The 24,917-nt window shown below is 47.4% G+C and overlaps 2 protein-coding genes across 3 annotated transcripts in view; one reads left to right on the top strand and one right to left on the bottom strand.

Moving 5' to 3' along the window:
- The first annotated feature begins 720 nt into the window (after window positions 1-720).
- EXOSC8 (exosome component 8) lies at window positions 721-24,518 on the top strand. Its single transcript, XM_066582631.1, has 11 exons — window positions 721-882; window positions 2,421-2,457; window positions 5,122-5,185; window positions 12,500-12,573; window positions 12,739-12,784; window positions 13,930-14,035; window positions 15,569-15,614; window positions 16,671-16,767; window positions 19,125-19,245; window positions 21,843-21,949; window positions 24,297-24,518. Exons 1-11 carry the CDS (start codon window positions 866-868, stop codon window positions 24,410-24,412), a joined length of 831 nt encoding a protein of 276 aa, XP_066438728.1. The 5' UTR covers window positions 721-865; the 3' UTR covers window positions 24,413-24,518.
- SUPT20H (SPT20 homolog, SAGA complex component) overlaps window positions 23,757-24,917 on the bottom strand; it is a 63,206-nt gene continuing 62,045 nt past the window's right edge. For both annotated transcript variants that reach the window (XM_066582608.1, XM_066582618.1), the window contains one exon: window positions 23,757-24,917. In XM_066582608.1, coding sequence (XP_066438705.1) covers window positions 24,816-24,917 — 102 coding nt within the window. In that variant the 3' untranslated portion in view covers window positions 23,757-24,815.

Below are 24,917 nucleotides of genomic sequence, written 5' to 3'. Positions count from 1 at the left end.
CTAACTCCTCGCTGCTGGACGTTAACGCCAGGAGCCGCTCGAAATCAAGCTGGAGGGTCTGTCTACTGCAAACTGCATGTGCGCGGCTGCGCTAAAGACGCTTTATTGTGGATGACTCTTTCACGCGATTTCGCTGCATTTTTTTTAACGTAAATAATGGGATTTTAAAAAAAAAAATAGCTGCATGTCCTATTTTTTCGTGTCCCTCAGAACGCATTGCCCATTGTTTGTAATGGGGCAGCCAAACGCATTGCGAGTGCGATGTAATGTTTCCCTGTGAAACACTCGGATCCTCCGATACGCGTAAAACAAGCGCCGGAGGATCGGATTTTCAGAAAAGTTATGCAAACGTTCCTGCATGAAAAACACCAAACATACGCGGGTAAAACGTGTGCCCGTGTGATGGTAACCGTATGTAGCATGGTTTAGGACACGTGACATACTAACACGTCACAAGCCATCCTGCTGATAGGGGGCCAGATACATTTGTAGGATGGATGGAGGGAGTCTCCATTATAACCAGCTGTGAACTGCTAAGGACTGCAGCTAATTCTATTGGGTGGGCTGCAGCTGAGGGTCTTCACACCACAGAGAACACGGATGATAATGAAGTAAACACCATAGATCACATTGTCTAGTTTTCAGGTCCCACAATCCGCTGCAGTAGTTGCGGCGCGCACTTCCCGTATGTGGCCAGCAGAGGGCGCAGTGGCGCACAGGATGGGATGTCTGCTGTTTGCAGGCGGCACATGTGCGCGGACTTCCGCTCCGGCGCTCTGTTGTATGTACATCGCATGTTGTATGTTCCTTGCATGTGATTCGCTCACCTCTATGTTCTCGGCTGACATATAAAGGAAGCGGAGGGATGGCTGCGGGATACAAGTAAGTGGCGGGGAGGCAGCGTGGGGCATTATGGGTCACGTGGGCTGCTTTAAGGGGGCCATTACTTTATCCTCCGGTGTCACGCAGGACAGTTAGCCCCCACAAACCATTGGATCGTGTGAATACGCTTTTCATTTGTGCAGGCTTAAAAATACTTGTCTGCACGTCGTTGCGTGTAAACAGCGGTCGTGTAGTCGTTCGCTGGTACTATGAATGTGAATGATATGCGAGCCGAAATCACGAGTGATATATATATATATATATATATTTTTTTTTTTCTGCCTGCATAAACGGCTGCAAGAGCGAGCGCCATACTGTGAATGATTATCACTCTGTGTAAAAGGAGCCATGGCAATCATTGTGCTATCACTGGGGGTCTGACTGCTTGGGCTGCCCCCCAAATCACAAACGGGGGCTGCAGTCTTGGTCGAGCGCGGCGGGTGCTTCAGAGGTTTACCGTACACCGCAGTCTGATGTTACGCCCTGCAGCGTGCGGCGAACTCCTTCCTTCTCTGTAGGGTCTTGGCGGTTAGACCCCAACCACTAATGGTAAAAAAAAAAATATATATATACACTGCGCCCCTCTCACCGGTGGCATCTTGTGCGTTGCCATGTGATCCGGGCTGCCAATCACTGACCTACGTTCTGACAGGACCAGTTTTTAAATCACTTACTGAAAAATTGAGGAGAGGCAAAACCATGGTTAAAAAAAAAAAGTCCCACTTGGCACTCTGTTCTCCGACCGGCCCACACCGCCCCCTTTCCGCAGTATACACGGGTGTGCAGAGACTGGCTACAGCACTTTTTGACCTTTTCCACCCCCACCCACCTCCAAACACACAGGTGTGTGCACAAATACGCGCCCCCCTGCAACAGAGAGAGAGTGTGTGTGTGTGTATATATATATATATAAAATTTATTTATTTTCCCTTTTCTTAGACTGTTCAAACTCTGCACAAACTTGGACGCAGATTTTGGTGCCGCGCCATAAGCGCAGTTTCGCACCATGTTTTTTTCTCACAAACAGATGCTGTGGCCGCGTGTTAGTAGGGACTCGGATTATTATGCGCATCACACTCCGTGCTGTAATTGTGGCGCCTTTCTTCACTATGGAGCCATTTCAGTCAGGGAGGCTTCTTCCAGCGCACAACAACGTCTGTGCATGTAATAATAAATGATCCACCTGTAAAGCGTGACATTCCTGGTGTTTTTATATAAGCCTCAAACCCCCCACAAAAGTGTGTGAAGAATGCCTGAAGCAAGGACATAACTATGGGGGATGCGGTTGCACCCAGGCCCAGGAGCCTTAGGGGGCCCATAAGGCCTCTCTTCTCCATATGGGGAGCCCAGTGCTATGAATAAAGCATTATAGTTGGGGGCCCTGTTACAGGTTTTACATCGGGGCCCGGGAGCTTCAGGTTACGCCTCTGCTAAGTGTTGTCTCAGGAAGACAAGGGTGCATGGAGGTCCTATGGGAGGTCCTTCTTGGGGGACACTTCTGTTTTCTTTAACCTTCTTGTATTGTTTGTTTCCTACAGAACGGTGGAGCCGCTGGAATATTACCGCAAGTTTCTAGTGAGTAAAACGTACTTATTTCACGTTGCCTATATAGGTGCATTTTAACACCAGACCCTTTTGTCCTTCCTGGAGCTGTCCGGCTGCCATTCACCTTCTTCTCCTCATATCATCAAACTACTAACGACCATGTGTGTGGGTGCTTTTCATGCTCCGCCCTTGATCACATGCTGGTGACGTCATCGCAGACAGCAGCCATGTGTTCACAGGACCTGTGATGTCACCCTCATGTGATCAGTCACCTGTGTGGGGGAGTCCGAGGGAGAGGTAGTCATCCACCAAACGAATGGGAAACACGAATGGCAAGGGCTAGTTCTTTTTTAGGTGAAAGAAAAATAAAAATGTTAATGTGAGAGGGGTTTTATTTTGTTTTTTTTGCGTCGCTGCATTCAGAAACCTGTAACTTTATTATTCTTACATGGGAACATAGTATTTAAGGCCGAAAAAAGACACATATCCATCCAGTTCAGCCTATTAACCCACAATGTTGATCCAGAGGAAGGAAAGAAAAAAACAAAAGAGGTAGTAGCCAATTTTCCCCATTCTGTGGATGAAGCTGTGTGAGGCTTTTTTTTTTTTTGATATGCAGTTTTTTAGTCACTTTTTAGGCCGGGCGTACTTGATACATGGTAACTCACAGGCAATCAGTTACATTGCCTTATGCTGGTCCGCTCACATTAGCATGTCGCAATTGTGTAATACGCGAGTGCAAAAAAGAACGCAGCATGTTCTATTCTGTCACATATATATGTGTGCTAGAGCCCATTGTTCTCTATGTGCGGGTATGGGTGGCGTGTATACGCTCCGTTGCTTCAGGTGGACTGTGCATGACAGCATGAGATATGCTGTCATGGACAGTACAATTTTGCCGCCATATGCGCCTATACCCCAAGTCACCATCTTCTCCAAAGCTTTAATACACCACACTACCTGTATATTGCAGTGTATTATTCCATGTTACTCTAAATTTTATGAATACAGCAGACCTCTTGCTGCCATGCACTCCATCAGCCCTTCTTGTGAGCATTGCGGGGGCCGATGTGCTAGCAAAAGCCCCCTCTCCTTTCATGTAACCACTTAGATGCCATTGTCAGCATTGACCTTGGCATCTAAGGGATTAAGCTGTCATTAGTGCCGGCTGTAGTAATGGTGTGGCCATAGCTCATGACCCCACTCTGTAATAGCAATGGCTGGTGGGAACCATGTCGTTTTTGCATTGTAATGTTGTGGGCAGCCTGTATTCTGTCTATGGAGCGGCAGGTACAGGCTGTCTTATAGAGACGCTGTAATATAATTGATCACAACCTACGCTTTAATAAATGTAAGATTCTGAGGAGTGGTGGCCCTTCCACACTACATCCAGGTCTCAATCCCTGGTTCTATCACAGGTCTCCATCTAAATCGCCCAAAACGGCCTCCAGACACACCCGGATGGAACTCCAGGCTTCCATTACCGTGAAGGCCTCTGTTCGAGAAGGGTTTCCTTACGAAGTGCATTCAAGTTTTAAGGTCTCCTAATTTTTTTTTCTCGGGAGCAGATAGAAACACGGGGCACATTTTAGAAGGCCCGGGTATTCTTGGGGGATGAGTCAGAGCTGTGACAGCGGCTGGAGTTAGATGCACTAACGAGCCGTTAACATGGCGATGTTCACATTCCAAGAATGGCGTGTGATCATCCGTTTTCTTTTGTGTGGAGTGACGTCCATCGGCACGCATGGCCAGTTGAGTGAGACATGCGGTGAAGGTGTCATGGATGTGAAAAATGTGCGTTCAACAGTTCAAAGAAGGCTGAATATCGGATGAGAACCAACCAAAAGAGCCTCGGACACGCATCGGCCCGTCTGACAGTACGATTACATGAGTGCTACAAGTGGTTATGGAGGACCACCAAGTGACTGTAGGGTCTGTACACACCATACTGCGTGAAGGCCTGAAGATGCAGAATGTTTTTTTTCACATGGGTGCCGCAAATCCATCACCACCATGTTCCTGCCCACCGGGCGGTTCCTTTTCACGTCAGCAAGTTTGAAGTGGTTCCTCACACTTCCTGGTCACCAGACCTCGCACCTAGTGATTCTTGGCTTTTTCCAACAATGAAGGACTCTCGGTTGTGTGTGTGTACGTCAATAAGGAGATTATGTTGAGAAGAGGCAATGCTCTCAGTTTTATGGGGTAAGCAGTTTTTTTTTGGGGGGGGAGGGGGGGAATGAGGAGACTTTAGAACCTGAATGCACCTTCTGGAGAATAGCATAGTCAACTATGTGTGATTAAGGCGTCGTGTCCACGGGCGTATCTGAGCCCGCAGCAGAATCCGACCCTGCCCATGGCCAAGGACACTTCCGGACTTTTACTTACCCGTCCGGGTCTTCTCTTTTCTTCCCTGCGCATGTGTGCAGAAGCGCTGGCTGGCACACTGCCGCACATGCGCAGTGGAGTTTTTCTCTTTAAACTCCTGCTGTCCTGCGGAATCCACAATTCAATTGCGGACGGCCCCCGGATCGGACGGCTTCCATGAAAGCTGTTCGTGTGGGATCAGCAGTGAAATGGAGCATGCGGCGATTTTAATTTTTTTTTTTCTGGACCAAAAGGTCCGCAAATCCAAACTGCCCTCGATAGGCCATCCCTTCATTGTGTATCTGTATGTCATTCCCTCTTGTTTTACAGAAGCAGAGTTGTCGACCAGATGGACGGGGTCTGAGTGAATTTAGGACAACCACAATAAATGTTGGTAAGTGTTGGCAGGCTGGATTTTGCCAGTGGTGTATCAGACAGGTGGGGGATAAGCTAGGGAATCTGATGTACATACCGGCAGCCGGAGCTGTTCAGCTCTATTCCGGTGGGGCTGAAGACAGGGGAGTATAGCCTCCTACTTTCCCTGTGTAGTACCCCATGTGGGGAACTTCGGGTGTCTTTCTTTACTGCTATAAAAACATCCTATATGTGATTGGGATTGGCTGCCATGGGCAACAAGGATAGTATCTCTGTCAGCCCTCGTTCACACAAGCGCTGTTTTCGTGCTGCTATAGCCATGAAAAGATTGTGTAAATGGGCGGCTTCAAGCTCTGGGAAGTAGCCAGCTCACACAATCCAAGGTGCGGGCTACCTACTTTCAAGGCTCCCATAGAAGCCTATGACAAACACGCAGCAAAGATAGGACATGTCCTATCCTTGCTTGCACCTCGGAGTTTGCACTCACATGTCCTCTCTTTGTTAGATGCACTGATTCAGCGCGTCTAACAATCGTCCATGTGAACGCTTGAAGCGACGTGAAAAAAACCGCTCGTGTGAACGAGGTCTTAGACATTTTTGGTAAATGAAGCCCATTGTTTTATTTAGGCCTCATGCTCATGAGCGGATATTTGCTGTGGAATTCATGGTGGGCGTCCAGCAAATACCTACCATAGCATGCTATGGGAAATCGATTCTTCTTGCACACTAAAGGAAACTAATTGTGGTTTCTACAAGCGGAGGAAAAATCGCAGAATGCTCCGTTTTCTTGTGGATTCCAAACTGATGGCTTCCATTGAAGTCAATGGAAGCCATCCAATCCGCAATTGACATTGTGGAAAGGTCGCTGATTCCGCGTCATCGCTAGGCGATTTAAAAAAAAAAAATCTGTACTATGTTTGACGGTGAGCCGCAGCACAGATGAAAACGAAAAAGAGCAGGTAATTGCGGACGCCGCTGCTCCCAGGGCCGGATTCCACGGCGTAATCTTGCACTGCGGTGTGCAGGAGGCCTTGGGGCTAAGGACAAGGAATTCTCATAATCCAGAGATTCCGAGTTGGACATTGCAAGCCGAGGATTGGATTCCTTCAAACTAAGAAACTAAACTAAAACCTGGACTAATAGGTCCACCTATCCGCCAGGTCCTTCAGGCAATAAGTATTCGCACCCCTACAGACAACTGTTGCCTGTCTGCATTCCAGTATACAGGTAAAGCCGTGTTCACATCTCTCTGTCATGCTTTCCGTCATAAATGCTGGAAAAGTAGTAAAGCACGCTGCGCTATTTTGATGGAAATGCATGATGGAAATTGGACAGAATCCATTATACAGTCAATGGATTCGGGGAGACGCCGCTGGTTCTTGTTTTCAACAGGTCCAATATGCCTTTTTATTTTTCATTCATCTGAAGGAACGGATAAACAAAAATCTAAGGCTGCATTCACACGGACGAGTACGATTTTGGTCAGTGACCATTCTCCATGTGCCCTTTTTTATTGCATGTTTTTTTTTTATGCGGTCCCTTTAATTATACAGTCGCATGCAATTCGATTGCAATGCATATTTTTAACACTCCCATAGAAAACAATGGGTGATTCTTAAGGAAGAATCACACAAAAACAGGACATGTAGCGATTAGAGATGAGCGAACGTACTCGTCCGAGCTTGATATTCGTGCGAATATTAGGGTGTTCGGGATGCTCGTTACTCGTAACGAGCACCACGCGGTGTTCCGGTTACTTTCAGTTTCCTCTCTGAGACGTTAGCGCGCTTTTCTGGCCAATTGAAAGACAGGGAAGGCATTACAACTTCCCCCTGTGACGTTCAAGCCCTATACCACCCCCCTGCTGTGAGTGGCTGGGGCGATCAGATGTCACCCGAGTATAAAAATCGGCCCCTCCCGCGGCTCGCCACACATGCCTTGTGAGTTAGCTGAGGGAAAGTACTATCGTGCTGGAGCTGCTGTAGGGAGAGCGGTAGGAGTCAGTGTAGGCTTCAAGAACCCCAACGGTCCTTCTCAGGGCCACATCTACTAGTGTGCAGTACTGTGTTAGCACAGTAATTTTTTTTTTTTTTGTCCAAAATTGGATCTGCAGAGCATTGCGCCCTGCAATAGGGACAGAAGTGGGGGTTAGGCAGGGAGAGTGTTAGGAGTTAGTGTAGGCTTCAAGACCCCAACGGTCCTTTCTAGGGCCACTTCTATCCGTGTGCAGTACTGTCCAGGCTGCTGTTAGCAGTGTTGCATATATTTTTTTTTTTCTCAAAACCGGCTGTGCAGAGCATTGCACCCGGCATTAATACTACAGGGATAGAATTGTGTAGGCAGGGCCAGAAGACATTTATTATTCATTGAATACACGCAGTGGGGTCTTCCCTTTGCTAAAAAGGAAAAAAATTATATTTGGCCAGCCTGTGTCAGTCCTAAGGTCTCCGTGTACGTGTGTGCTGCGTGTACAACGTACAAAAATCAGACGCAACCAGCTACGCTTTACTGCAGGCTTGCGCCATTGTCTTTCCTGACTGGCAAATACCTGCTCTGCTAGAGTTAATAACTCTGCTACACTATACTTGTGTGACACTTTTTGAGGGCCACACCACAGATATTAAACTTCTTGTTCATTGAATATACGCAGTGGGGTCTTCCGTTTGCAAAAAAGCGAAAACATTATATTTGGCCTGCAGGCTTGCGCCAATTTATTTCCTGCCTGGGAAATCAAATCACTGGTAATACAGCATGCTGAGGGGTAGGGGTAAGCCTAGAGGACGTGGACGTGGACGTGGCCGAGGACGCGGAGGGCCAAGTCAGGGTGTGGGCACAGGCCGAGCTCCTGATCCAGGTGTGTCGCAGCCGACTGCTGCGCGATTAGGAGAGAGGCACGTTTCTGGCGTCCCCACATTCATCGCACAATTAATGGGTCCACGCGGTAGACCATTATTAGAAAATGAGCAGTGTGAGCAGGTCCTGTCCTGGATGGCAGAAAGTGCTTCGAGCAAGCTATCATCCACCCACAGTTCTGCGCCGTCCAGTGCTGCAAATCCGAATCCTCTGTCTGCTGCTCCTCCTTCCTCCCAGCCTCCTCACTCCACTACAATGACACCTGCTCAGGAGCGGGAACACTCCCAGGAACTGTTCTCGGGCCCCTGCTTAGATTGGGCAGCAGCGGTTCCTCTCCCACCAGAGGAGTTTATCGTCACTGATGCCCAACCATTCGAAAGTTCCCGGGGTCCGGGGGAAGAGGCTGGGGACTTACGCCAACTGTCTCAAGAAGTTTCTGTGGGTGAGGAGGACGATGACGATGAGACACAGTTGTCTTGCAGTGAGGTTGTAGTAAGGGCAGTAAGTCCAAGGGAGCAGCGCACAGAGGATTCGGAGGAAGAGCAGCAGGACGATGAGGTGACTGACCCCACCTGGTGTGCAACGCCTACTCAGGACAGGTCTTCAGAGGGGGAGGCAAGGGCATCAGCAGGGCAGGTTGCAAGAGGCAGTGCGGTGGCCAGGGGTAGAGGCAGGGCCAGACCGAATAATCCACCAAGTGTTTCCCAAAGCGCACCCTCGCGCCATGCCACCCTGCAGAGGCCAAGGTGCTCTAAGGTCTGGCAGTTTTTCACAGAGACGCCTGATGACCGACGAACAGTGGTGTGCAACCTTTGTCGCGCCAAGATCAGCCGGGGAGCCACCACCAACAGCCTCACCACCACCAGCATGCGCAGACATATGATGGCCAAGCACCCCACAAGGTGGGACGAAGGCCGTTCACCGCCTCCGGTTTGCACCGCTGCCTCTCCCCCTGTGCCCCAACCTGCCACTGAGATGCAACCCCCCTCTCAGGACACAGGCACAACCGTCTCCTGGCCTGCACCCACACCCTCACCTCCGGTGTCCTCGGCCCCATCCACCAATGTCTCACACCGCACAGTCCAGCCGTCGCTAGCGCAAGTGTTGGAGCGCAAGCGCAAGTACGCCACCACGCACACGCACGCTCAATCGTTAACCGTCCACATAGCCAAATTTATCAGCCTTGAGATGCTGCCGTATAGGGTTGTGGAAACGGAGTCCTTCAAAGCTATGATGGCGGCGGCGGCCCCGCGCTACTCAGTTCCCAGTCGCCACTACTTTTCCCGATGTGCCGTCCCAGCCCTGCACGACCACGTCTCCCGCAACATTGTACGCGCCCTCACCAATGCGGTTAGTGGCAAGGTCCACTTAACTACGGACACGTGGACAAGCACAGGCGGGCAGGGCCACTACATCTCCCTGGCGGCACATTGGGTGAATTTAGTGGAGGCTGGGACAGAGTCAGAGCCTGGGACCGCTCACGTCCTACCCACCCCCAGAATTGCGGGCCACAGCTCGGTGGTGGTATCTGCGGCGGTGTATGCTTCTTCCACTAAAGCACCCTCCTCCTCCTCCTCCTCTGTCTCGCAATCTAGATGTGTCAGCAGCAGCAGGACGTCGCCAGCAGTCGGTGTCGCGCGGCGTGGCAGCACAGCGGTGGGCAAGCGTCAGCAGGCCGTGCTGAAACTACTCAGCTTAGGAGATAGGAGGCACACGGCCCACGAACTGCTGCAGGGTCTGACACAGCAGACCGACCGCTGGCTTGCGCCGCTGAGCCTCCAACCGGGCATGGTCGTGTGTGACAACGGCCGTAACCTGGTGGCGGCTCTGCAGCTCGGCAGCCTCACGCACGTGCCATGCCTGGCCCACGTCTTTAATTTGGTGGTTCAGCGCTTTCTGAAAAGCTACCCACGCTTGTCAGACCTGCTCGTAAAGGTGCGCCGGCTCTGCGCACATTTCCGCAAGTCCCACACGGACGCTGCCACCCTGCGCACCCTGCAACATCGCTTTAATCTGCCAGTGCACCGACTGCTGTGCGACGTGCCCACACGGTGGAACTCTACGCTCCACATGTTGACCAGGCTCTATGAACAGCGTAGAGCTATAGTGGAATACCAACTCCAACATGGGTGGCGCAGTGGGAGTCAGCCTCCTCAAATCCTTTCAGAAGAGTGGGCCTGGTTGGCAGACATCTGCCAGGTCCTTCGAAACTTTGATCAGTCTACCCAGGTGGTGAGCGGCAATGCTACAATCATTAGCGTCACCATTCCTCTGCTATGCATCTTGAGAAGTTCCCTGCAAACCATAAAGGCAGCTGCTTTGCGCTCGGAAACAGAGCCGGGGGAAGACAGTATGTCGCTGGATAGTCAGAGCACCCTCCTGTCTATATCTCAGCGCGTTCAGGAGGAGGAGGAGGAGCATGAGGAGGATGAGGAGGAGGGGGAAGAGGCAGCTTGGCCCACTGCTGACGGTACCCATGCTGGTTGCCTGTCATCATTTCAGCGTGTATGGCCTGAGGAGGAGGAGGAGGATCCTGAAAGTGATCTTCCTAGTGCGGACAGCCATGTGTTGCGTACAGGTACCCTGGCACACATGGCTGACTTCATGTTAGGATGCCTTTCTCGTGACATTTCTGCTTCATCAATCTGTATCTAATATTCCTCCTCCTCCTCCTGCTCCTCCTCCTGAAACCTCACGTAATCACGCTGAACGGGCAATTTTTCTTAGGACCACAAGGCTCACTCATAATTTTTCTAAACAATTTTTATAAGTTTCAATGCTCTTAAAAGCGTTGGAACGTTAACTTGAACCAATTTTTCGTTAAACTGGGCTGCCTCCAGGCCTAGTTACCACTTAAGCCACATTAACCAAAGCGATTAATGGGTTTCACCTGCCCTCTTGGCTGGCCATGGCCAATTTTTTTCAGGTACATTAGTACTGTTGATACAGCAATTTTTGTGGGCCCTCGCCTACAGTGTAATCAAATAAATTTTTAGCCCACCTGCATTAAGCACGACATTACTACCTCAGCTGTGTTGGGCAATGCAATGGGATATTTCTATGTACCGCCGGTGGCTTCCTGGCACCCACCCATGCTGTAGGTGCACACTGAGTTTTTACTACATCTGTACACTTGAAAAGAACCCCAGTCAGACTGGGGCATGCAGTGTGGGCCGAAGCCCACCTGTATTAAGCACGACATTACTACCTCAGCTGTGTTGGGCAATGCAATGGGATATTACTATGTACCGCCGGTGGCTTCCTGGCACCCACCCATGCTGTAGGTGCACACGGAATTCCTATTGCAGAGTTGTACCTGCCTGTGACTATTTATAAAAAAACGCGGTCTGACTGGGGCGTGCAGACACCTTGACAGAATGAATAGTGTGTGGCACATAGGTTCCCCATTGCTATGCCCACGTGTGCAGCTCCAGATGGAGGTGGCACAGGATTGGATTTCTCATTGCTTCTGTACAGCATTGTGGACTATCAGCCCGCCCCTTTTATGGGGGGGTCGCTGCCTAGCCATGCCAACCCTCTGCAGTGTGTGCCTGCTTTTCCTGTGGCAGACGCACTTATACATAGACATGAGGGTGGTGTGGCATGAGGGCAGCTGAAGGCTGCGCAGGGACACTTTGGTGTGCGCTGTGGACACTGGGTCGTGGGGGGGGGGGGTTGGGCAGCATGTAACCCAGGAGAAGTGGCAGTGGAGTGTCATGCAGGCAGTGATTGTGCTTTGTTGGAGGTAGTGTGGTGCTTAGCTAAGGTATGCATTGCTAATGAGGGCTTTTCAGAAGTAAAAGTTGTTGGGAGGGGGGGGGCCCACTCTTGCCGGTATTGTGGCTTAATAGTGGGACCTGGGAACTTGAGATGCAGCCCAACATGTAGCCCCTCGCCTGCCCTATCCGTTTCTGTGTCGTTCCCATCACTTTCTTGAATTGCCCAGATTTTCACACATGAAAACCTTAGCGAGCATCGGCGAAATACAAAAATGCTCGAGTCACCCATTGACTTCAATGGGGTTCGTTACTCGAAACGAACCCTCGAGCATCGCGATAATTTTGTCCTGAGTAACGAGCACCCGAGCATTTTGGTGCTCGCTCATCTCTAGTAGCGATTTTTCTAACTCGGACTGTCAGTCCGAAAGAAAAATTGCTTGTGTGAATTAACTGATTGAAATGGGGTCTTGTGTGAGTTCTGTTCATTTCGGAATTGGTCAGAAAGTCGCCCTTTTTGAATACAGCTTAACAGAAGTCTGATATGTACAGATGAACTTTGTAACCTTCATGCCCCCGTGCGTTCCGGCTCCCATGAACCCAAAGGCTTCATCCCCGGGTTCCCAGCGGAGCCGAGTGGGCGATCAGGATCTGTCACATTGGAGATGAATAGTCCGTCCTGCTCATTGCTTTGTAACATATGAGAATGTGAAGCCTCAGCGGTCTCCGCAGTGTTATGTACTTTGGGTTCTGTCTTATTACAGGGTCCATCACCACAGCAGATGGCTCGGCTCTAGTGAAGCTTGGGAACTGCACAGTAATCTGCGGCATTAAAGCAGTAAGTCTTGTGAAGTGTTGTCTCCTCAGAGACCTGCTTGTGAAGGGAGGTTACAGTAATCTCCGGCATTAGACTGCTCATCAGTCATCTTCTTGAGAAGTCCCTTTTTTGGCTGCTTGTTAAACTTTATGAACTCATTGGATTTTATTTGTTCTGTCATTTTAGGAATTTGCAAACCCTGCGGCAGACGCTCCTGATAAAGGATATATTGGTCAGTCAATGCTGGGAATTCTCTGATTACAACTAGAAATTATTCTTTCACCTTCAAATCCACTCTTGTACATCCTTATCACACTTGTGTCACACACCAGTAATCACCGGTAGCAATTACTTATGTAGACTCTTTTATTTACCCCATAGACATGGATCATAGCGTACATTAATGGGGGGTTTTCTCATGCAACAGTGTGGAGAGTATATAGAAAATGGTGTGATCGAGGAAAAACATCCAGCGAAAGCGGATCCTGTAGATGTAAACAACTTGTCGACAAAAGGGGTCAGAGGAGGATGTCAAGAATGGTTCTGCTAAACAGGCAGTGCGCAGTCAAGCAAACTGCAGTCGAATACACAACTGGTTTCCCTATAGCACTGATGAACTATAATAGACACAATCCGTACTAGCGCCATTACTGTCTAAGAGAAACAGAAAGACAAGACTCCTGCGGGCAAAATAATGCAAAAAATTGGATTACTGAGCAGCGGAAAAACATCGCCTGGTCAGATGAATCCAGATTTCTGTTGCAGCGTGCTGATGGGAGGTCAGAATTTGCACAAGCAGCATGAATTGATGACCCCATTCTGTCAGGTGACAGTAGTCAGACTGATGTAGGTGGAGTAATGAATTGCATGGGGGATTTTGGGGGGGGGGGGCACATACTGGGTGATCTGAAGCCCATGGATAGATGCCATAATGAAGGCCAAAGGGGGTCCACTGTGCTACTAAATGGGTGTCGCCTATAAAGTGGCCATTTAGTGCAGGGAACCAGTGCAGCAATAATGAACATTCCGAAGCTGCACCAGAATCCTGGCAGAATCCTCAGCATGTGACTATGGCCTCATGCTTGATGATAATCACTAACGTATTTTTTGTATGGAAAGTCTTACAAATCAGTTGCATTCACTGCAATCAGCAAGCCTGCTCATCCTGTTCTTATGATGCAAAGAAATGAAGTAGCTAGAGCAGTTATCGGGTCCTTTTCTGACTATTAATACATTTTATAGAGAAATTGGATAGAAGAGAAGCTGATATTTCACCTCTGTAGTAAAAAGTGATCCATTAAACTTGTCTCTAACAGGTGATGCTGGATGATGAAGCTTCTGTTTAGACTAACACGCTCTTATTTTCACCTACATTAGTACCTAATGTGGATCTCACCCCGCTGTGTTCTTCACGGTTCCGGCCCGGACCACCAGGCGAAGAGGCCCAGGTTGCCAGTCAGTTTATCGCTGATGTCATTGAAAAGTAAGAATAAATCCAGAGTAAGGCTGAATGTACACGGCGGGGCGGACTCTGCATGCGGGATCCTGCAGCAGAATCTGACCCTGTGCCCGGCCGGTGACCCTTGTATACATTTCCAGATTCTTCATAATCTGTAATGTGAATGTGCCGGCTCACATGCGCTGTACAGATTATGCTGCGTCGTTGATTGTGGAAGGGCCGCGGATTGGACAGCTTCCATTGACTTCGATGGAAGCCATCCACGCTGAAATAGAACATGCTGCAATTTTTTATTTATTTATTTTTTTATCCCCCGCGAGCAGAAAATCGCAATTTATTTCCACTGGTAGGGGCTTTCTTTTCCCCATAGCATGCTATGGGCGGTATTTGCTGCGGGATCTGGAGGCGGACGCCCGCTCCAGATTCCACAATGCATTACCGCCTGTGTGAATTGGGCCTAAAAAAGCTTTGTAAAGTGTTTGTATCAATCTGGTCCCATTAAGCTGCGGTTACAGATACTCTACAATTTCCGTAGTGAATGCAAACACATGCAACCTACACCAAAAATTAAATTAAAAGTTATCTCAAACTGTAGGTGGTAGTAGATATGTAACTTACCTAAAGAACAGAGGTAAAAGAATAAATAGCAGGGGGGCAGGTTTAATCCGTTCATGACCGCCCATATACTTTTTTACGGTGGCCACTAACAGTCTTTCTTCAGATGCATGCACTTTTTTACGACCCTGCATTGAAATCCTGACACAGGTGTCCCGTGCCAGGTACAGCGGGAGTGCTGCTGTCGGATGTCATTCCTGCACTTCAGCATCTATGGGACCCCCTACGATGCAATCCTGAGGTTCCAATGGGCTGCTGTGGCACCCAGAGGCCTATCAGTGGTAGCTGTCATGTGCCAGATATTTAGGTAATTCCTGCGTACCAACGTACAATCTACAGTGCAAGTGCAAGCCTATATTATGAATGCATATACCCTAAATGTCCACAAGGGGATTTTCACATGTATTGTATATATCCATTACATACGCCATCAGTGGGGCCTGACCTCTACTGATGCCTAGCACAGAGGAAGCGCGCTGCCTTCAGCTGCTTTCCTAAATGGCACCACTCCCGATCTAGTGTTAGGAGTGGAGGAATTTTTTGGGAAAAAGGGCATTGCAGGTTCTTCTGTTGTAGGCTGCTCGTACATTAATGGCACATCTAATCGATCTGCTGTCAATGCTTTTTAACCTTTTCCAATACACTGTCTGACCTCTGAAGACATTATAATTTAAGGCTGTATAGCTTTGATGTTGGAAGACCTCCGCTGGGGTTCTCTTACTGTATATTGCTAGCCTCTCTGCTGTCGGAGCCTATCCAACGTGTCACCTCATGCAGTACTGGCTTTAGCCAGCAGATAGCGCCGTTGTATAATGGCAGAAAAAGAGTAAGCCCCCCTAGGAAAACCAGGATACAAATTGGATTGGAAAAGGTTAATGCTTTAAGATGGACCCAAATGAGCAGTAAAGTCTACCGGAACTGATCATCACTATATATGTTTAGTTCACAGATGATCCAGAAAGAAGACCTGTGCATTGCAGTTGGCAAAGTATGAATAACACTTTCCTTTTTGTATATTGATTTATGTTGTTTCATATTGTATCCAGCATGGAAAACCTAGAAATAAACGCTATAAGTGGTCATGGAGTAGATCCACTGCGACACCGACTGATTTGACATTGGGCTACTCCTGAGGGCTGAACTTACTGGTCCCCTAGTTTTCACCCTTGACCCCCCCCCCCCCCCAATTGGGATCTGGTCTAGCTATAGGAGTTCCCAGGCCATTACCTCAAGAGTAGTCTCTATGCAGTGGCAGCTGACACGGACTAGTCAGAAGAGCCATGATGCAGTATCGGAGGGACAGCCATAGGTTATATAGGCTGGGGTCAAGACAGCCAGGGTTCTTGCATAAACAAAGAGACAGGCAGAGAGTCAAGGCATGCATAAATTAGACGATTTGTGGCTGGGATAGAAGCTGAGGTCAAGACTGAAGAAGACAAGAAAGCTGAATGAATCCTGCACGAGTCAGACCAAGAATCAATCACAAACTACAGCACCTTTTCACAGCCTAACAGAATCTATTACTCAGGGAGGGTGCCTTAAATAACCTGAGGATCGGGAACAGTATTGTTGGGTGCACGTGATGGCCTATTCAGAGGACAGCGCTGACATGATGGCATTGGCTACGTGTAAAAGACACCATCGGTGTGCGCAGCTGATGGGAAAAGGACACTGTTGGGTGATGTGGGTGTTTGTTTTTTTTATACTCCCCTGGTTTCTGCACAGTCACCCGCCGAAAATCATGTGCGACACGACAATGTGGCAGCACGATTGCTATGTGCTTGCTGTCTCATAGACTTGTATGGGAGAGAGAGTGCACAACAATCTGAGGAGAAGCACATTGTTGTGCAGCACGCTATCTTCGGCTGGTGATGGCGCAGGAGCCAGGGGAGTATAAAAAAAGACATCACCCGGCTCCCTGTCGCCTCCCTAACAGCGCCATACCTTAGTTTATAATGTAGGCACATGGCAGCTTCCCTTTCAATGGTCATATCGGAGCAGGCAGCGCAGGTCGGTTACATTTTCGTACCTGTTTTTTTTGCAGCTTACGTGGGTTCTGTATTGCGACCTGATCTGTCTGGATTATGACGGGAACCTCCTTGATGCCTGTGTATGTGCGTTGGTAGCTGCTTTAAGGAATGGTAAGCATTGATTGCAATCTATGATGTATGTCTGACACAGTTTACAGTTTGTATAGATATAATGCACGTCAAGTAACTGTGTAAATACACGGCGGCGCACGATATATCAAATGCCGCTCTGGACTCTCATTTACAGCTGCATTCCCTGCTTGTTCAGTGTCTGTACACGGTGTGAGCTGGTCATTTGCATTGTGCAGTCTTCACCAGGCGCTGCAGACTGAGGCCTCATTCACACCGTTTTAGGTCAGCTAAGTTAGCCGCTCAATAAAATTGCGACCATCAGAACCGATGTATTTATTCACGCCAACGGTTTGTAGCCGCACAAAAAAATGGGACCAAAAAGTATAGACATAAACGACTGAAATGTCCTGCTGCAGAATAATATAGGTCTTGCCCTATCTTTGCACCGAAAAATGCCGCAGCCTCCATAGACTCTTATGGGAGCTGGAAAAAATGGGAGGAGATGGAGTTTAGCTGCGTCCAACGCTGGAAAAAGAAGAGGTGCCTGTATTTAAGTCATTAGAGGGATTTCTGCCGACCGAGGGAATTCCGATCAGCAGCGCATTTTTCGGCTAAATGTTGCACCAAGTCGTGTGACTAGATGAGAAAACGCTAATAAAGCTCAGGACTCGATCACGAAAAAACTTTCTATTGACGCAATTTTCCGCAGAGATTGTCGCAATTTTTTGCGGTTAAAAGCGTTCTTGTGAAATAGGCTTTTACACGGGACAACTGTGAAACGCTCCAAGGCCCGACAGTCGTCCCAAAGATGATTGGTCCTGTGCCTTCACAGAGGGAATGGAGGTGGAGCGCGCCGGAGACCTCTACAGGCCTCCATTCACAGTAAATGATCGACTGCCTTCTTACACAGCCTGTTTATTGTCAGGTTTTCATGCCAGCAGTGCACTAATTATCGTTCAATCGTTGGCCGTGTTTACACAAAATGATTATTGTTCAGCTTCGCACAATCCAACGATTGATTAAATTTTAATCTTTCCATGTCTAAAACAGATAACGCATGTTTCAGGCACGCAGATAATCTGGCTGTAGTAGCAGATGCTGACCGGCGGTGAGCATGGCGATCAGCGATCGCTCCTTTGTCTACAAGAGCAGATCATGTTTGTGACTTGGATTGTTCGCCTCCGTACAGCTATCATTGGTCGGCTGCTCGGCTCAGCATACTCTCTACGGGATTTTTATGCTCGCGTTGATGAGCCAGTCCGCTAATGAACGAGCAATGGCTTTATCGGCTGAATGGGGGTAATTTACACAGCCCAAACAGCAGGCGGACGTTCTTGTCTGATATCAGAAAAAGCATATTTGGTATCTACGTGTCGGTAAAAGTCTGATCTATCAAAGTAGCGCACTATTTATCCCGCACGGTGAATGTCGTCTGAAAAAAAATAAACAACGCCAGAAAAAATAGAATAAAAAGTAATCAAATAAAGTGATCAATAATAAGTTATTGTATTTGTTAAAAGTAGTACAGAAAAAAAACATATAAATTTGGTATTACCGCATTCATACTGACTGATAGAATAAAGTTAGCATGTTGTTTTTGCCGCAGTGTGTAAACCTTAAAAACAAGACCCTCAAAGATGCGGAATTGTGTTTTGTTTTTTTTTGTTTGTGAAATAGTGAAATACCAGTGCATTATATGGTATGTTAGATGACACCCTTGAAAAATACGTGTCCCACAAAACAAACCATCAGACTGCTACATCAATGAATAATAAGGTTATGATTTTTTTTAAAGTGGAGAGGAAAAGTCAAAAATGACAAAAAAAAGCATCATTAAGGGGTTAAACAAGAACTTGTGCCCACCCTTAAAATGCCAGCTATACAGTGCACCCCTACCTGTCCCTTCTGCACTGCCTGCTGTTCCTCTTCTCTCTGAATTGAAGGATACAAGTAGAGAGCCACCAGAGGGCGCTCACGTGCTTCTTGTAAGACCTGCTAGTGTCTGTAAGTTGTGGGAGCAGCCCGACATATTATGAGAAGTATCTGTCCTGACATCTTATTTAAGAGCAGATGCTTTCTTTGCTTTTTCATATGTACCAGAAATCTACATAGCTTGGAAAATGGCTCAAGATCCGCTCTGCTCGCATGCCAACAGCATTTTATCACCCAGCCACGATTTGTACAAGTGGTTTACATAGGAACTGGTATGCAGCACATTTTTCCTGTTCAGTGAGCCGATTTGTGCAAAACGCTTTCTGGAAGCAGTTAGGCACGTATTTAGGTGACACAATCTTCCCAGCGTGTTTGGGTCCGAGCACCTGTAATCGTGTAGAACATAATGGTCTATTCAGACATTATTCTTTCTTGCTGAGTCTTCTTGGTTTTTCCTTACACAGTTCAATTGCCATCTGTGAAAATAAGTGAAGATACAGGCTTGGCGCAAGTCGACTTATCGACTAAAAGTCCTCTGAAGATCCTGAAAAAACCAGTGTCTACGTCTTTTGCTGTATTGGATGAGTAAGTATCTTTAGTGTCAATATTATGGAAACGGTAGGGGTGCAGAGGTCATTCGTGACTGCACCTCTACTGCAGAGTTTCCAGAACTTCAAATGTCTAGCTGGCTATGGATTCAAAGAACTAACATTGGCGCCATTTACTGTCCCTGATTGATTCATTCACTTAGAGATAGACTTAAAGGGGTATTTCAGGCTTTTACTATTGATGACTTCTCCTCAGGATAGGTCATCAATGGTTGATCGCTTGGGATTCCCACTAATCAGCTGATGCTCCGGCCCTTGTCAGTACAGCATCGGCAGTCGGGCAGCAGTGTAATAGCTGGCTTCACTTCTATTGAAATAAAGGGGAGTAATGCCTTCTATTACACTTCCAGCCCTGACTGCCGATGCTGTACTGACAAGGGCCAGAGCACATCAGCTGCTTAGTGGGAATGCCAAGCGGTCAACTATTGATGATAGTGATGATCTCCAGCCCTACTGTACTGACAGCGGCCAGAGCATCAGCTAATCATCGGGAACCCCTTCCTCCACAATCAACTATTGATGACCTATCCTGAGGATCAGTCATCAATAGTAAAAGCTCAGATGTGAACTAAAGCCTTAAAAGTTACTCTATTGTGAAAAGTGTGACAGAGCTTCTGTATATAGTACAGGCCAAATTAATAGCCTAGTGTTAAATAAATGAGCACTGGGCCCTCATTTATCAAAACGGTCTTAGGGGTGCGTTCACACGGCTCTGATTTGCTGCAGATTTTGGTCCAGAACTACAAAGAATTTCACCCCTTCAATTTGAATTCAATTGAAAGGGTGAATTGTGCTGTAAACCGCTCGGTAGTCCCTAGTCGCTCGGTAGTCCCTAGTCGCTCGGTAGTCCCTAGTCGCTCGGTAGTCCCTAGTCGCTCGGTAGTCCCTAGTCGCTCGGTAGTCCCTAGTCGCTCGGTAGTCCCTAGTCGCTCGGTAGTCCCTAGTCGCTCGGTAGTCCCTAGTCGCTCCGTAGTCCCTAGTCGCTCCGTAGTCCCTAGTCGCTCCGTAGTCCCTAGTCGCTCCGTAGTCCCTAGTCGCTCCGTAGTCCCTAGTCGCTCCGTAGTCCCTAGTCGCTCCGTAGTCCCTAGTCGCTCCGTTTCAGTGAGCTGAAACAGAACAAAACGACTCAGTGTAGACAGGACCCGCTCACTCTTTGAACGACTGCCTCTTTGCAGTGAACGTAGGCGACAGCCAGTAGAGATCTCCGTCCCGCTCCATCTCCATTCTCGGACGGGCTATCCCTCCTGTGTGAGAGCTCGAGCGATAGTTGCTGGGACGTCTTGTGGCTTTAGTGCACGACAGTCGTTCCATGCAAAGGTGCCTTTACTTGAGCCAAGCAGTTTAAAAATTGGAAAAGTGGCTTCTCCGTCTAGTTGACAAATGAAGGATAAGGATTCCTCGCGGTGTCCAAAAGGTTACACATCTGCTAGTCTGGGGTGTTATCTCTGTAAAGGGCCCTGGTCGTCTGCACACAGTCAATGGAATGATCGATCTATTACAGGATGGAAGTGTGATTGAGAATCACCCGTTTAGTCAGCGCATTGAGGGGGTTCCAGACTGGAACTGCATTTTTATGCAGGATGGAGCTCCATGCCACATAGTAAAAAAGTGTGAAGCACGTGTTTAACCAATCTAGACTCTAGATGCTCCTATGGATGGGCAACAGCCCGCACATAAACCCAATGGAGAACGTTTGGTGTACTTTGTAATGTATATACTTTATTAAGGTGTTAATGTGCTGCTCAGAACAAAAGCTGTATACACTTGCCAAAAATATCAGGTCCAACAAGGAGGTGGGCGTTATGCCGTTTATACATGTGCACTAACCCTAATCTGGATGTGTATGTATACTATCCTACTAAAGGTATTTGGATCCCCCTATCACTAGTATGGATCGTTCTTATTAGCAGGTCACATGTCCTAAACCACGCTACATGAGATGCAGACCCTGTGAGGAGTCAGACATAGTCTGTGATGGGAACGGCTTACTATGGGATACGCGAGTTATGGTGCTGCACACAAGCCGTCCAATGCATCGACCCATCTTCAGTGGCGCAAGGAGCGTAGTCATTGGGCAGTAATGGAAGAACTTTCTATAGTGTAACGAATTATGCTACTCTATCTTTAAAATCAGATTGACGTACCTGGGTGTGTGTGTGGGGGGGGGGGGGGGGGGGGGGTGCCTGGAAAGCACCTTCTGTCTGTGTGTGTGTTGTGCCCAATACTCTGGCAATGGTCAGCAATACTTCCAACAAGACAACGTTCCTTGTCACAAATCCAACACAGTTTTATGTTGGTTTGAGGATATGGATGTTCTATGATTGGACTGACCTGCACAGAGTCCTGACCAAAGGAACCCCATTAAGTAATAACATATGTAAATAAATCCTTTTTTTTGGTTTGGGACACAGGAGAGTAGCTTATAAACTGTATTATATGCAATATATTCTAGATATACATGTAAGGGGGATTTGCCCTTCTCTCGACTCTGGTGATGGTTTCCATTCATGATGCTGGCTGATATGCTGTAGGCATGTTGCAGACCAAACCTTATCCGGTTTCTCTCATTTACAGCACATACATTGTTGTGGACCCAACAGATGAAGAAGAAAGTTTAGCCACAGGACTTCTTACTGTTGTAACGGACGAGGATGGAAAACTATGTACTATTCGGAAGCCAGGTAATGTGAAGGGTCATTCTCATTCTGCAGCAACTCTTGGGTTCTCTAGAAGCCCATGTTAATTGATAGAACTTCCATCCACTGACTGGACAGCTGTGGCAAAGCAACAATTAGGCGTCCACGGTCCACGTTGCTATGGAAAACGCAGCCCCCCTGTCCACAAGCAGAGAATCATAGCGATTCTCCGAGGTGAGCTTATCTGTCAGATAAGCTCAGTGCAGAGAACCGTCAGCTGGCTCCTGCTCCCCGGCGACGGAGATCCGCCGCAGAATATCGCTACATACCGTGGACAGGCAGCCTTACCAGCTTGTTCAGACAGTTTAAAGTGGCCCTGGGGCCCCAGGACAGAATTTGTCCAAGGACCAGAGAGGAAACTTGTATTACCTGGTGCCCTTCTCTATGCCCATACTGCGGTGGATCTACCTATTCTTGGTTCCAAGATGGCCCTCGCCATTTCTCAGACTACCCATTGCATATATATTGCAGAAATAGTCGAAGACCCTATGTGCTGCTCTGTTTGGCCAGGGCTGTTAACTTCTACAACGCCAGCAATCTGAAAGCAGCATGCAGTGTCTTGTGCATTGAGAAATGATGAGAGCAACGGGGCCATCTTGAAACACCACAGAGAGATCCCCAAAACATTCGCATCTATAGCAGTACAGCCATAGAGATGGGCACCAGGTAATATTACTTCTCCTCCCTCCTCTGGTCCAAGGAAGGATACATGGACTCAAACTTTGATTTGTTACTACCAATGTAACGGTAGTGGTAGATGTATTCGATAGCCCTATCAAGGTCTTGGCTAACATTAGCTGTAGATCAACCTGGAATCCTTTGTGGATAAATTATGGAATAATACACAAATCATGGAACTTCGCAGAAGTATTCACTGCGTGCACATGGAACACTATACCTAGCAGACTTGGGACATCTCTTTTGACAATTTGACCGAAAATTGAAGACAATCAAACCTTTTTCTCTGATCACAAGCATCGCTGCATAGATATCTGTAGAGCTATAAGTTTGGTTCAGTAATGGGTCTCAGTGTTACATCCAAAATGCTGACAATCATTGGTGCAGTGTGTCCGTCTGACTGAGCCCTACTATATGCAAAAAAAGCTAGCATTTATTTGCACAAGACCCCATAGAAATTTTTCATAATCGGCAACATTAATGAATAACAGGCTAGGCCTACCTTTTTGTAACCCATTTTCTTTTATTGTCCCAACATGAAAAACAAAGTAGCTCTGCAATAGGTCATTTTGGTTAGAAGGCCAATCCAGTGTTTTTATTTTTCATTCATTATGTAACTAGTCCCTTGGAATTGTCCTCTTCAGGTGGGTCATGTAATTCCATTGTGATTGCCTAGGAATTACTTGTCTGAATGTAATTCCTGCAGAGAACAATCCTAGCAACTAGGATCTCCTGTATGATGTAGCTACATGGACTATACCACCCAGGCTCTTCCTGGTTACTGGTGATTAGAGGATTCTATCACACAGTTATTATAAGGATGATCGTTAAGGCTCCATGACGGCATACTTCGGGTATTTAGCTTATACACAGTAGTGATAATTGGACCAACCTCTCAGCAGGCAGAAATTGTACTGCCTCTAGATGCTCATCTGATGGTGTGCTGATGCATCATGGAATTGCTAGCACAGTGTAAAGGCCCTTTTAGACGAGGGCCGGGCAAACGATGCCAGACACTCGTCCCCGCACATACTAGCTCCTGTGCACCTGTTCAGGCTGGAGGAGGTGGAGGGGGATGTTGGTGTGGGGAATGATGTTTTTTTTTTTGGGGGGGGGGGGGGGGGCGCACACCCCGGGTTCTCTGATATCTGTGGATGGATGCCGCAATGAATTGCTGCGGTTCTAAAGGACAAAGGAGGCCCAAAGTGCTGCAAAGAACTAAATTAATAATCTAAAAGTTATCATGATGTACATTCAACTACATACAGTTATAAAACTCTGCTCTCTCCACTTTATCTTATAAAGGTATCAGGGACATTAATGAAAATTGGAAGTTGCTTTCCACCATCATACCATTATTAAGTCCAGCCTGCTTCATACTAATGAGTGGGCAGCACCATATATTTTTACCAAAAAAATTGCAATAGGTAGGACGTTGTGTCAGCTCTTAGTCGGTGAATCCGAAAATGCCTGCTTCTCTACAATGGGTCCATTAAGTTGTTTTTTTTTTTTTTGTTAACATACCAATTCCTACTGCTTATCTCTCCTCCCAAGTGGAGTATAACACTATATTAGGAAATTGGGGGAAGAGATGACTGTTTCAGCACAATGCCCCCCCTTGTTCCTGATTGATGTAGTATTTCTCATTGCTCAGGTGGGAGCTCCCTGTCTGCAGAAAGGCTTCAGGAGTGCATCAGTCGGGCTGTTTCCAGACATAAAGAAGTGCAGGCTTTACTGGATGAAGTTCTGCTCAGCGTCAAGACACAATAAAGTAGATTTTTTTTTGTTTGTTTTTCATAAATGACCATGTAAAAAGTTGTATTTGTTAGAGATGGACACATTTTGCACTAAATAAAGCAATTCTTTGTTATGTATATGGACTTCTCTATACATTCATTATTTTTAATTGGGATCTATTATTGACTTTGTAATGCACCCGAGAAAAGACGTAAAAACATTCTTGCCTGTGAAATCTTCGCTTCAAGTTCATCATCTTTTCACAAACCTTTTTTAAAAAAATTAAGTGATATAGTTATAACATTAAAACACGTTTAAAACTATTGTAGAGAAGGCAATTTTTGGCTAAAGAGTCCATTTGGTGTCTCTGATTGATCAGTGGAGTGGCCGTTGTCCGCGGCTGCTTGAGTTCAGGTTGGTTGGAGAAGTTCCCTCTTCACTTATTTCTTGATCTGCTGTCTGAATGAGGCGGAGGGGGTGGTGGAGCTTGTGCTGCTGCCATAGCCATTTGGTGCATTTGATGTTGCAAGAATTGCAA

The sequence above is a fragment of the Eleutherodactylus coqui genome, chromosome 1, assembly GCF_035609145.1.
Source record: "Eleutherodactylus coqui strain aEleCoq1 chromosome 1, aEleCoq1.hap1, whole genome shotgun sequence".
Taxonomy (NCBI): Eukaryota; Metazoa; Chordata; class Amphibia; order Anura; family Eleutherodactylidae; genus Eleutherodactylus; species Eleutherodactylus coqui.
This window is presented reverse-complemented; position numbering and strand designations above follow the sequence as displayed.